Genomic DNA, 14339 nt, shown 5'->3' with positions numbered 1-14339 from the left:
CCCTAAGTGCACATATTGTTGAACATGGTCATCATAGTTAAACTCCGGTGATACAAAAGGTCAAATTGATAACTTGCGATGGAAAAAGTTGACGTACGTGACTAAAAAATGCTCGCAGGGATTCATACATACAACATCTGTGAGGAAGATGTGCAATTATAAGCTTCATCTTCATGGATGTGAAGTATTTCATGTTGTTTGGATTAAAGCGGAGGTGAGAGGTGATTTTCTTCGCAGATGTGTTTCCTTGCAGCGTCTTGCTATCACCAGTGTCTTCGATAACGCCTGCAATCTATCAGCTTCACCTTCAAATCGACTCATTTGCAGCTCGTATTTTTCACCATCGCACTCAGCGACACCGGAGCCAGATATCTGGCCCTCAAATGTTGGATTATATTTCCAAGGAAATTGATTGAAAACCTTCCCATGAACCTCACATTTAATCATATGTTCCACATGGTTTTGGCACTCGTGCTGATGGTGAAGTGAAAGACTCTTGAACAGTGTGTTGAAAACTGCACGAAGAGATGTGTTTCCTATTCTGCTGAGAGATTTCTTCGATGTATATCTTTACTGTGCAAAATGGTGTCTGACCTGTGATGTTTATCGATGTACGTTGTCTCCATATATTGCCAAGTTGCTGTATTTCCTGCCGATATATTTATACATTTATATGGCGTACATAGACAACACTATGTTGACATTTCCTTCCAAAAACTGTTGCCAACAGAAACATTGATCCTGAACAAAGAATATTAATAATTCTATTGTTACATTTCTAAGAGGCTTTAGTAGTACATCTATTCAAACTTGTCTCAAGCTTGTCTTCAATTATATAATATTTAGTTGAAAATCTTTTATTAAAAGTAAGTCTATATAGTTATTGACATGATTGAGTAGAAATTAAACTTTTTAACTAGAACTACAATGGCAAATTGCATGTGAATTATTAAATAAAAAGGTTGTGGATAAACATATACACTGAAGGTCATCTACCAAATACTTTTCTAATGGTATGTTTTTTAAAGTCAAAGACAGTTATTTGACACTACTAAACGAATTTGTTGACACAACAGCTAATTTCAACAGTTTGCATCATTTATAGAATATAGTGCGACAAAAACATGTATATGTGACTGTATAGATTGGAATCCAGTAGGATCTGGAATCCTACTAGTATAGATTGGAATCCAGCTAATAAGGTTTATAACCTGGACCAGACGGCTGTCCCCATGGTTACAATGTGTATTGACCGAAGGGTTATCAGATATCTAAACATATGAAGTAATTCATCTAGAGTAGTAATGGTGAATGTAGGCTATCTATGCTGACATTTTAGGTATGAAACGATTCAGTCTATTTTCAAAAACATTTTGATGTAATCCTAATTTCTCCTGTTAGTATTGGAGATAGTCCAGGTAGAATTCACATTTGTCCTTTTGACAGATTGGAATTCCAATATTCAGATCCCAATACAGTAGTAGGATTCCAATCTGTACAAGTAGAAGTTGGATTCAATAGTAGAATCTCAAATCCTTTTAGGACTGATTGGAATTCCAATATTCAGATCCCAGTTCAGTAGTACAGTAGTAGGATTCCAATCGGTACAAGTACACATTGGATTTCCAATCTAGTAAGATCTGTGTAGGAATGTGTACTAATAGGATTCCAGATCCTACTGGATTCCAATCTGTACTGTGACATATACACAAGCCAATATTGTACAACACAACACAATTAACTCTGCATCTTTTGTCGTGAACTGTAAGGAATCGTTTAGATACTTTTGGGTCAAAACATCGGGTCATTTTAAATGTTTAGTGCGGTGAAATATTATAAATGTTCGCTGCCGGGCCCGTTGTTTATTTGAACACAACACAATACATTCATAGTGTATTATTTGATGGTATTCACTTGAAAGTATCTCCAAACAACCCGATTCTGAAACGGTAATCACGATTTAGGTTCTGAGATCGTAAAGATTGCAATTATGACGAGAGCTCGTGTCTTGATTGACATCTGAAGTTTTCGGAGAAAGAAAAAGAGCATGTGTTTTTGCACGTTGTTTATTTTAAATGTGACAAGTCTGAGGAGGAAGTGCCCGAGTGTGTGTTTTCCGTATCCTGGAAACATTCAGTTGTGTGTGTGTGTTTGGTCGACACAGCCGCTCAGACTGTCAGTCACACCTGTCAAACACTTCTGAGAAAGAGTTCACACTCCCTCAGTCTCGCTTGTTGTGTGTGCATGTGTTGACATGTGCGAACGTGTGTCGAAAGTCTATTCATAGTGATTGACACCATTGGCTCATGCTTGTCATGTGACCTACCGAGGTGTTAATTAAGATATAACCAATATATTTTATTAGATCTAACTGATGTGTTTTTGCTGAAGCATTATTTCATCGCAACAGTATTCGCTGCATATTTCCGAGGAAGGTGTGTTGCTGGTGTTGTTCGCTGCCGGGCCCGAGGGAAGGTTCCGCGAGTAGTTTCAGAGGCGTCGGCTGCTGCCTCGAGGTGTTTGATTTTAATAAGCGATCGGAGAAATACTCTCGCTCACCCTCTGGCTGCTCGGACGCGAATTTAAAAACGGCATTGGTTTGTGTCACGTCGTGCAGATTTAGTATTTTCTTTCATATGTATCACAGTTAAAAACACACTTGAACTCTACATTTGGACCAAACCTGCTGATGTGATAAAAGTGATGTAGAGTTGATTCATTCTATCGCATCTTGAATAGTTAATAATGGATGCTTGTGTTCTTTCCTTTCATAAGATATTAACTCCATTGATAAAATCAGTGTCATCCCAATATTGTATTGAATTCAACATTTCAAAGCAATACGTATTTATTTTTTCAAATAATTTATATTTAATTATTTATGTTTTGAAAGGTTGATTTATTTATTCATTCATTTTTTTTAAATATTTAAAACGAGGCTACAAATGAAAAAACATTGGATTTAGAAAATGTGTTTTTCAATCATTGGAATATGAATATAAATCTCTTCAGAAATTCAACTATTAAAAAAAACAAAACTTTAAGATGTACATTATTGAATTCGATTATTCAATGGAAATAAATTCAACCTTTCAATATATCAGTTGTTGAATTCAATTATTCCAAACGATTTATTCAATGAATTTAACTTTAAATTCAACCATTACAAATTCTGTTGCCACTTTTGTGTGTTCATGGATAAAAGTGTACACTTGTGTAATCCATGAATGTTTTACACCAAATGATTACATTTCATTAAGTCAAATGTCAGTTTGGAATTGTAAGTATTTATGCATGTCTTGATTCTTGAGTTTGTTTATCCATGTGTGTTTTCAAGCAACGATACTGCCTAGAAGTGTTTGTGGTTTTTCACAGAACTTATGACTATCTTACCGCACACTTGTGTTTGCTGACTGCATCACTAACGTTTGCGTAGACGCACACACACACACACACACACACACACACACACACACACACACACACACACACACACACACACACACACACACACACACCCCCACACACACACACACACACGCACCCACACACACACCCCCCCCCCCCCCACACACACACACACCCCTTCTAACCTCGCTCTGCTTCTTATCTTCCTGTAAATCTCTTGCTTCCATTGCTCGGTGCTTTATTGGAGTGCCATCCTTTTCTTCCCGGCCTTGCATTTAATCCCCCCCTCTCTTCCATCACTGCTGGGGTAGAGGTGTGTGGGGGGGGTCGTACGGTGAGGGGGGGCGAGGGGAGCCGTCTGGAATCCATTAGCTAGTTGAAGCATCAGAGTTTTCACTGTGGGAACCTTATTGATCGCCCTCCTTTCTAATGATTCCACCTCCTTTCTTCCCTTCGCCCTCCGTCTCTTCTTCCTCATTTCAATTCGCTCCCGGTTCCGCATTGGTGCGTCAATTTACAGTAACTCCGGACTCGCTTTATCGGTTCGTGTAAACGGTCTTGGTAAAGGAAACGCACTCCTGTAGTTACATTTCCTAAAGAAAGACTCATCCCGGCCTCACGGCACCAAGTCCGTCTCGATTCGTTTTCTGATCCCATTTTCTGCGACCGATCCATGCTTGGATGTTCTTTGTTGTCACAGCTTTCGTGGCCTCGGTTGAAGATTTCTTTGCTAATACTGGGGGTGAAGGATACCTTGAGTCTGACAGATCTTTATGGATAAAATCCAGATATTTACTGTCCTTCGTTCAGCGAGACCGAGGCGAAATGTAATAAAGAGGTTAAAGCAAAATCAAAGCACATTCATTTATTCATTTTCTACCGCTTTATCCCTCATGGGGGTCACGGGAGACTGGAGTCTATCCCAGAGTCCTTGGGCGAGAGGACACCCAGGACAGGACGCCAGTCTGTCTCAGGACACACAAAGACGGAAAACCACTCACACACACACTCATACCTAGGATAATTTGCCCAGGTTCTGTATGTTTTTGGACTGTGGGAGGAAACCGGAGTGTCTGGAGTAAACCCAGACATTTCTCTAAGGAGATGAATAAAGTATCTATCTATCCATCTAAACCCACGCAACACGGGGAGAACTTGAAATGCAATTTGTCGACGCTCGCTTTAAAACACCAGCATCGAGGGATTAAAGCACTATTTTGTGAACAATTCAAAAAAGTCAAAAATAATGCGAAGGGATATTGTGATTTGATAGATTTTTAATTTTCAAACAGTAGAGTCCCAGGATGAAAGAAAAATACCGAAATCTTTCGCCCTATTCAAAACTATAGAATGTATAATTGGACGTATCTGTCAAGTCACATGTTTCCTCCACAAAATGGCTTCAAAACCATGATTCAGTAATGGCCGTTTTTGGACATGTTTTTGAAAAACCACGGTCAACATTTGAAAACTGTCGAAAGGGAATATAATCAAAAAGGAATGTCGTAACCAAAAATTAAACCCGGAACGGTTTGTGTCGCTAGTAAAATTAGTATTTAAGACCCAAGCTTTTTAATGAATTAATTTTCTTTACAGCATTTTTACTACAACTTCTCGCTCGTTTTAGTATAATATACATGTTTTGTTTTTTAAACAAAAATGAAAAGCAGTAATGATGTATGTAAATAATGTTAATGTTTTTAGATTTCTTTACTAAATTCATACTTGTCACATCGTGTTGATATTGAGATATCCAGAAATATGAAGATATGAAAATCTGTCCATATCGTTTAAACCTTCAACGTGACTTCCAGCCTTTCTGCAGCCAGCCTCAAGTGGACACTCTATGAACTGCAGCTTCACCTTTGTATGGCTTCACTTTTAAAAACCGGTCAAAACTATGCTTAAACTTAAAAAATATATTTGTCATGTTTCTTGTCAAATTCTCTCAAATAGTCGGTGACGTACTATATGCGGGTGTTCAAAGGTCATCCTGGGTGTTTCTGTGCAGGGGTTCACACTTTCTTGAATTCTGTGAATGTGGTGTCGATGGTGGTTTTCTTCATTGACTCACTGTTCACCGTCGCTGAACTCGACCTTCGGTACAGATAGTTAGTAAGTAATCGTCATTTGTGGTTATGAACAAACCCCTCACTTCTATTTAGCTACTAGTAACCATTCATGCAAATGTGGAAATGGCATGACCCACCAATAAACTTTGAATTTTCTTGGGGGAATTTTGTGGAACTTTTTCAAACGTCTTTGTTAGAACCCGCACACCGCCACATTCCACTCACATGTTTTTCATTTATAATAAAAACAATCTTTAACAAGGGATGACATCATGACCTGTCAAAACTAAAACTGTTGGTATTTATAACAATAATTAAGAAAACATTATTTTAGTATGTTTTCAAGACAGAAAATATAGATATTGGAATAATTTCTGATGGAGATACTAGGCATCAAGAAAAATGACACCAAGGATCTGATCCAACAGTATAAAGAAAACAGATGTGTATCAGTCAAATAAAAAGTCAAAAGTTTAAATGATCAATGAATAGTCTTTTATGAGAGTATGAATGAGAAAACACTACAACATAAGTCAATATTTTGGCACCTCAACTTGTTGTTGTTCCAAAAATACAACTTTGAATATTGATTCACTTACGTTGTTGCGTGTAAGTAAGTAGTTGCGCGTTGTTTGTATAGCGCCTTTAGTGCTGAGCTCCCTCTGGCAAAATATCACAACCAATGCTAAGCAAATAAATAAGTCTTTTTCATTTGTGTCCACATTTTTGAGTAAAAACAGACTTTAATTAAGGATTGGGTTATTATTTAAATTGATTTATTGTTTTGTTTTTTTAAATACAATTAATATTTTTATGATTTTAAAATGTAGTGCTTTTAAAGTTTTTCCTTTTTTATTTCGGGCTTTATTCTCTTGAGTAGATATTTCAGATTCAGAGAGAAAGCATTTTCTTTATAGAGATTTTCTGAAAGAATAATTAAATACTGGAAAAGACATGCATCATTAGTACTTTGGTTACTGTAGTTTACCTAAAACCAGCCTCATAAAATACAAGTTTGTATTTCCTCCCACTAATATTTTTTGTTGTGAAGTATATTGGTTAAAATATGGTTAAAATATGCCATATTTTTAGACCAGTTAAAAAACATTTTACGGTGGCGCTTCACTCTTCACATGCTTCTCTCTTCACCGAAGCAGCAGAAACACGACTCGTATTTTTCTTGGTTTGCATCCGAGTGTGTCTTTGCTGCCTCACACACTTCTCATGCACATTTCGTTTGGTGTTCCTGGAATGTTCCAAAATAGTGCCAAACACCTGCTGATGGTTGAATGTCCTTGAAAATACCGGGACACCCTTGACGTGAAGCATCTGTGCCGCTTGTGCGAGCGAGCCGTTGTGTAGCAGTCTGTGTGCGTTTGTGTGTTTGTGTGTGTGATGACCGGCCCGCTCATGTTTTTCTTTCTCGCTCTGTGTCTGCAGGAAGTTCGGGGAGCGCCCTCAGCCACAGCGACTAACAAGGTGAGAACACATTTTAATAAGCGTGTGTGCACATGTTTTCTTGTGTCGAGCCTTGGTGTTGAAGAACACGCAGCTAAGATCAACACAATGACTGTCACAAGTCTAAGAACGCACTTAAAAAAATGCAATCGAAATCTTGACAAAAAGACCAAACATAAGGTGGATGAGGGCGACAAACCCGAGCAGGCAGGTAATCTCAGGATTAACCCGAGTGTATCCGATCCTCGGAGTTAACTTGGACGATAAGAGGCAGGATGGATGATTGCGGTGGATGGTGCAATAACCTTTGTTTAATCAGCTAATGTCTTAGATAGGACCACCTGGGACAATAAGTACTTTGTCATTATATGGACTTAAACCTTCTTAAATGTGTCGCTGTAGTTTAACATCTTGTGATGTTTTACTTTATTCCTCCTTTTTTTAAAGTCCTTGTCAATGATTGTAATAATAATCTTCATTCCTCTAAAACTGTTTCAGTACAAAGAATATATTCAAGTTCTGTTCTACAAGTTACAATCTATTTGATGATGATTTGGCAACACATTATTATTTCAACGACTTGAATATTGACTCCCCTTCAGTATTCCTCGCATTTTTCATATTCTCCCACATTTAGGGCGACTCTCTGTATTTCAAATGTTTGTTTCGAACTTCATTCGCTTTCCCGTGAAGTTGTTTATCGATGACTCGAATGATTACTGCACAATTGAAACGCTGTACAGCCGAATGGTTTTACATTACATGCACAGTTTCACTCGTCTCAACTCAAGCTAATTCTAGACATGTGTTGCATTTTCTCATTCGGGACTTGTGTGTGTTATGTTTTTGTGTTGCACAAACGGATTCAACATCTTGTAGCAGTTTGTGGACGGATAAATGAGCGGCTCCGAGATTCTTAGTCTTAAGTCCGAGTTCAGCTGAGAGCAGTTTTGTGCACCTGAGCGTGTACTCGCTTGTTTACCTTCTCTATGTCTCACCCGCTGAGGCTGTCGACGGGGTCGCATGTTTACCCGAGTGTTTATCCACCAAAGTATCCAGCAGGGACAACAAGGGGTTAAATATTTGCTTACATTTGCTCGTCTGCGCCAAACCTCGTCCCTGTATTATTGAATGCTGTTGCAACATACATTTGCTTTCAACATTGGTCCAGTACTTGTTAAATGCAATTGATGAAATAATGCAAAAATAATCTGTAGGCCTGTAACAGTTTCAGGTGAGCAGTATACCGGAGTTAACGGTTCAAAGACGTTATCTTCGCCTTCACGCCAAGGTGCCTTTAAACGTTTCGTAGTGACCTGAGCTGGGACTGAAGGAGTAATGGATCAGGACCTTGATTAATGGATCAGGACCTTGATTAATGGATCAGGATCTCTGATTTTCTGGATCATAGTCTGTAAAGGGCACCTCGGTTGATGTCCTTCTGCTCAATGATTTTGTTGCTTGTTCAGAAGTTTCTAGGGTGAGGCAACTGGACTGTGTAGAGTTTAGAAAGATGTTTCATGTTTTGAAGGAGCCTCTTGGATGAGTGAATGATGGATGGATGGATAGATGATCTATCTGTCTCTTGGATGAGTGAATGATACCTGGATAGATGGATGGATAGATGATCTATCTGCCTCTTGGATGAGTGAATGATGGATGGATGGATGATCTATCTGCCTCTTGGATGAGTGAATGATACCTTGATAGATGGATAGATGGATGGATATCTGGATGGATGGATGGATAGATGATCTATCTGCCTCTTGGATGAGTGAATGATACCTGGATAAATGGATGGATGGATGATCTATCTGCCTCTTGAATGAGTGAATGATTGATGGATGGATGATCTATCTGCCTCTTGGATGAGTGAATGATACCTTGATAGATGGATAGATGGATGGATACCTGGATGGATGGATGGATAGATGATCTATCTGCCTCTTGGATGAGTGAATGATACCTGGATAAATGGATGGATGGATGATCTATCTGCCTCTTGGATGAGTAAATGATACCTTGATAGATGGATAGATGGATGGATACCTGGATGGATGGATGGATAGATGGAATATCTATCGGCCTCTTGGATGAGTGAATGATGGATGGATGGATAGATAGATGGAATATCTATCTGCCTCTTGGATGAGTGAATGATAGATGGATGGATGGATGGATGGATGGATGGATAGATAATCTATCTGCCTCTTGGATTAGTGAATGATAGATGGATGAATGAAAACCTTTGTAGCTATCTGTTTACATGACACAAAAGCAAACCTACAAATACTACTTACTTACTGACTTACCTAAGATGCGATCAGATCTGACCACGCTGACATTACGTAACACCGAGTGTAGAGCAAGAAAAGTTTCCTCTAAGCAGTTTATTTTAGTTGTTTATAATTAAACCACTGACCCGGAAACATAGCAACAGCTCCCGAAGGATAAGACTTATTTTATCAACCTGCGACACGTCAAGTGACTTGAGGTAAACAAGTGACTGGGACATTGGCCCCGACAGGGACAGACAATTGGCCCAAGTGTTAGGACGGACATGTGCAACACTCTCAAAGTAACTTCCGGTACTAAAAATTAGGTCATTGGAAAAAGAGTAACCGTCTCTGACGTAGTAAATTTAGATTGCGTTCGGACGGCGCCAGCTGCCTGGAAGTGATGAGCAGAATACGCTAGATCTGATCCTTTCATTCCAAAATATATGTGTTTTCAAGAAGCAATGTGTTTTCGAAACAGGATTTTTTTCAAATGAGAGTTGTGTAAATGCAGCTATTTAAAGTACTTTCACAAATCAGTACAATTTTGCAAGTACTCGCGTGGATGGATGAGATGTTCAAAGGACATTATGACTTTCATTTAGTTGTTGCTGACGGCAATAAGCCAATGGTTTAAACTTAGCATTTTCGGATCCATAAACAATTTCCTATGGGATAAAACACAGGTATTTATACATATAGCTGGGGCAGGAGGGGACTAAAAAGAAACGCTTAACTATGAAGAATGAAGCTATTTGGTTTTTCCATAGAATCCATTAGGGAAACCAAAAACTGATACAATTGGGAAGTTTGAATTTCCAGCAGTTGTTGAAAGACTTGAACGTCTTCTCGAGAGCTAATCCAATGACAAGATAACACAAGTTAGGTTTACATTTAGATATAATGATACGGTAGTCATGATACTGTCTCTTCTTGATTTATTTTTCACAGCTTGTAAACTAGATGTCTTTGCTTGTTTAAATCTTTTTTTGTTAAGTTGTCAAAGGGCAATAATATCATATAAGAAAACCTATAAGTTACAGATATAACTACGTGTTGAAAAGAAAAAGGTCAGTAATAATTTGGGTTGTAAGCTTTTACAATTTTTTCTACAGTCAAGAGTTGTAACAAGTGTGTAACCGGTTTCACGCACTTGTGCTATATAACCAAAAGAAGGTTCTGTCTCCATTTGAACATCCCCTAATCACATTACAGCAAAGCCCTTCCAGTAGTTATCATGATGTTGTTATGGTGTATTATACCCACTTCAAATAGGTACTAAATTGAATCAACATAACGGATAAATCACATAATATAATTTATTGTATTTTTTGGACGAAATGGTGAACCAATAAGCTTGATGATTTCATTCCTACCGACCTCGAACACATGTTATGTGGTACTCTGTGCTCAGAATTGGGTCAAAATGTTAAATGTAAACTTATTGTAGTGTAGAATGCTAATTCTTTTAGAGTCACTGTGGTATCACTCCGTAATACTACGGAACCGTGCTGTATTTATTTTGACAGTTTTAACCCTGTATCAGTACAATAAACACGAATGTATGAATACTTGTCGTATCTTTTAACAATGGTTCATAAACGCCTGTGAGTCGTCGCTGTAAAAGGTTATTTTATCCGTCGCTGTAGGTTGATGTCGGTTCACAGGGGCTTGTGTGTCCGTTCCGTCTGTTGCCCCTTTTTTGCGGCAGATGTTTGAACGTCCCGCAACATCTGGAGGCAGATATTTTCCACTTGTGGGTCTTTTTAGGATCAAATGATCATTATCTCCTCACTGACATCATTAAACCAGAATCAGAATTCTTGACGAAATAGTGTCCGTTAGCCATGTTGCGAAGAACTGAAGTCGATCCCGATTGCTTAGGATTTTACAGGAATTTGATCCGTTCTTTGTTCCGCGATTATCTTCCTGTTGGAGGAATGTTTTTTTGTAGTAGGATAGGATTTGATCCATTTTTGGTGATGCATTGGCCTCAATCATGGGTTGGGGAAAGGTTGCCCTCTCATGATTTAAACTTTTATTTTCACCACCATAGTGGATTTGTAGCTTGTGATGACTCTTTTCATTTAGTTTCATTGAATGATAGCCATTTATTGAATAAAGGAAAAATGTATTTATCGTATGTTTAGTAATGATTTTTTTTAATCCCCTATCAGTATAATAATATAACCTTAAACTTAGATTCGTTCATGTATTGACCTCATTTTCATCATGGAGAATCCTTTTTCACTCATTTGTGTTTGTTTGTGAAACATTTTAGAAATGGAGTCATTTAAAGCTGAAATGAAAGGAGATATTATCAAAAGTTATGTCTGACGACACTACTTTGACGATCAGGATTTCTGGTTATATTTGAAATCAAAACATTAAACCCACAGTTATGGTTTAAAGTGATATCAGTAAATTACATCATTATCAAGGAACACTTGGAAATCTCATCAAGCAAGAATTCTGAGCCGCTCTAGTAGAAGAACTCACATTTCTCCGATCCTTAAAACTCTTCACTGGCTGCCAGTTTCTTTCAGGATCAATTTTTAAAATCCTGGATCTTACTTTCAGATCTATTCATGGTCAGACCTTCCATCAGTGATCTGATCCAGACTTACACCCCAGCTCGGGCTCTGAGGTCTGTGGATCAGATTCTACTGATGGTTCCTGAACACGCTTCAGGACCAGAGGAGAGAAATCCTTCCAGACTGTTGCTCCTAAGCTTTGGAACGATCTCTGTGTTTGATGATCTACTGACTCCTTCAAGAAACATCTGTGTTTGATGATCTACTGACTCCTTCAAGAAACATCTGTGTTTGATGATCTACTGACTCCTTCAAGAAACATCTGTGTTTGATGATCTACTGACTCCTTCAAGAAACATCTGTGTTTGATGATCTACTGACTCCTTCAAGAAACATCTGTGTTTGATGATCTACTGACTCCTTCAAGAAACAACTTAAGACACTTTTATTCATGCTTTTCCTTGATTCTCTGAGACTCCTGTGTTTGTCTCGGTGTTATCTTGACCTTTTAAGCATCTATTTGATTGGGTATTGTTTTGATTGTTTAAGCGCTTTGTGACCCTGGTCTAGAAAAGCGCTCTACAAATATTACTTACTTACTTACATCAGTTTTGAGCGTCTCAGCGAGTCAATCCAAGGACTGTCGAACACAACGTCTCCAGCATTCGTGTCTGGTAAAAAATGACGTGCAACCGTTTTTGTCTGAAGGACTTCAAACGTCTTTTATAGTAAAACTTTATATTAGAAACCCACACTCACCATTTTCATCCCCGAGGCCTTGAAAGTGAGTTGATGATGACACCCGAGACGCCCAGTGAGGTTATGTCGGGGGAGACCGACATCAAAAGCATCCACTGGACTCTTTACAAGTGGGAAACTGAGTAGCAAAGTAGGAGCGTTGCTCGTCTTTATAGCTGATGCAAACGCTGGTTGACTTCTGCACTTTAAGCCAATTAAAAGGCATTACATTAATGAATTAAAAAAAAAAAGTTCTTTGTGCAGGAACTTCCAATTCATATTCTACTCATTTTCTACTCGCATGACGACTAATGTTGGGATTCTTTTCAAAGTAATTTTTTGTTCGAGTTATAGACGAAAAAAGTTTGTTCATTTTAATGTAGCGACTGGAGCCCAGTCGTCTTCATCTTTGTCCAAAAAGACACTTAAAAACATCCAAATACCTCCGTACTGCTCGTCTGTAACGTCCCTCTTGGATTGAAGCCTCGACAAGAAGAAAAAAACCTAAACTAATCTCTATTTTAAGTTTCGTTTTAAGAAGACTTTTAAAGTGTGTCTTTTTGGATGAAGATGAAGACAACTGAGCTCCAGTCGCTACATTAAAATGAACAAACATTTTTGTCTAGAACTAAAAGAACAGATTACTCTGAAAATAAACCCAACCCTTACTTGAGGGCGAGTAGAACATGAGTGAAATTTGAACTTTGGTTGAACTATGAAAGAAATATTTTCAGTTGAATAAAAACCCTTTTGTTTTATTGAAACATTAAAGTGTTGACGTTGTGTTTGCGTGTCAATCTTGGCGAGCACCCGCATGAAGAAGTGTTTGTGTCGTCCATGTACGACATGCAAGACAGAAACATTTTGTTTTTCTGACGTGTGAACTTTACTTTGAAGGCGTGACACCCAGTCGTCTTCATCTTTGTCCAAAAAGACACTTAAAAACATCCAAATACCTCCGTACTGCTCGTCTGTAACGTCCCTCTTGGATTGAAGCCTCGACATGAGAAGAATTGATCAGAAAAAAACCTAAACAAATCTATATTTTAAGTTTCGTTTTAAGAAGACTTTTAAAGTGTGTCTTTTTGGATGAAGACAAAGACAACTGAGCTCCAGTCGCTACATTAAAATGAACAAACATTTTTGTCTAGAACTAAAAGAACAGATTACTCTGAAAATAAACCCAACCCTTACTTGAGGGCGAGTAGAACATGAGTGAAATTTGAACTTTGGTTGAACTATGAAAGAAAGATTTTCAGTTAAATAAAAACCCTTTTGTTTTATTGAAAGTGTTGACGTTGTGTTTGCGTGTCAATCTTGGCGAGCACCCGCACGAAGAAGTGTTTGTGTCGTCCATGTACGACATGCAAGACAGAAACATTTTGTTTTTGTGACGTGTGAACTTTACTTTGAAGGCGTGACGCCCGCAGCAGGTTTGGAACCAATAATCCAGTCCGTCAGCGCTGTTTGCTCGGGTATGAGTGTCAGTGTGTCGCTCATGAGCCAGATTATATCATCCAACGTCAACAGCAGAATTACACGAGCACATACCTCCGTGTTTGCTCTCCTCGCTCTGGCTTTCGGGTTCCTCTGAATTAATTGTAATGGCCTCAATAGTTTGGAATCTCGGGAATGTACCTTCATCATATTCAGTTACACAATGCTGGCTATCAGTTTGAAAGAGAGAGTTTTCTCTCCAAGCTTCTTATGAAATATTTCCCCCTCCAGTTTGTAACCCAAATCTCGTCCTCCCCCTCTTCACCTCCTCCCACACACTCTCTCAGGGGCCTCTTGCTTTTCCTAACAAAGTTCGTGCAGAGCCCAAGTGTGTAACTGAGGATCGCGTGTCGCCG

The 14339-nt window shown here is 38.5% G+C and overlaps 1 protein-coding gene across 1 annotated transcript in view; it reads left to right on the top strand.

Annotated features, from left to right (window-relative positions):
• Positions 1-14339, top strand: part of rbpjb (recombination signal binding protein for immunoglobulin kappa J region b) — a 49136-nt gene that overhangs the window by 21457 nt on the left and 13340 nt on the right. The window contains exon 2 of the mRNA XM_087788575.1: positions 6921-6959. Within this exon, the coding sequence (XP_087644701.1) occupies positions 6921-6959 (39 nt within the window). The remainder of the gene's footprint in view (positions 1-6920; positions 6960-14339) is intronic.

Source organism: Callionymus lyra, chromosome 4 (genome assembly GCF_982586985.1).
Source record: "Callionymus lyra chromosome 4, fCalLyr1.hap1.1, whole genome shotgun sequence".
Lineage (NCBI taxonomy): Eukaryota > Metazoa > Chordata > Actinopteri > Syngnathiformes > Callionymidae > Callionymus > Callionymus lyra.
This window is presented reverse-complemented; position numbering and strand designations above follow the sequence as displayed.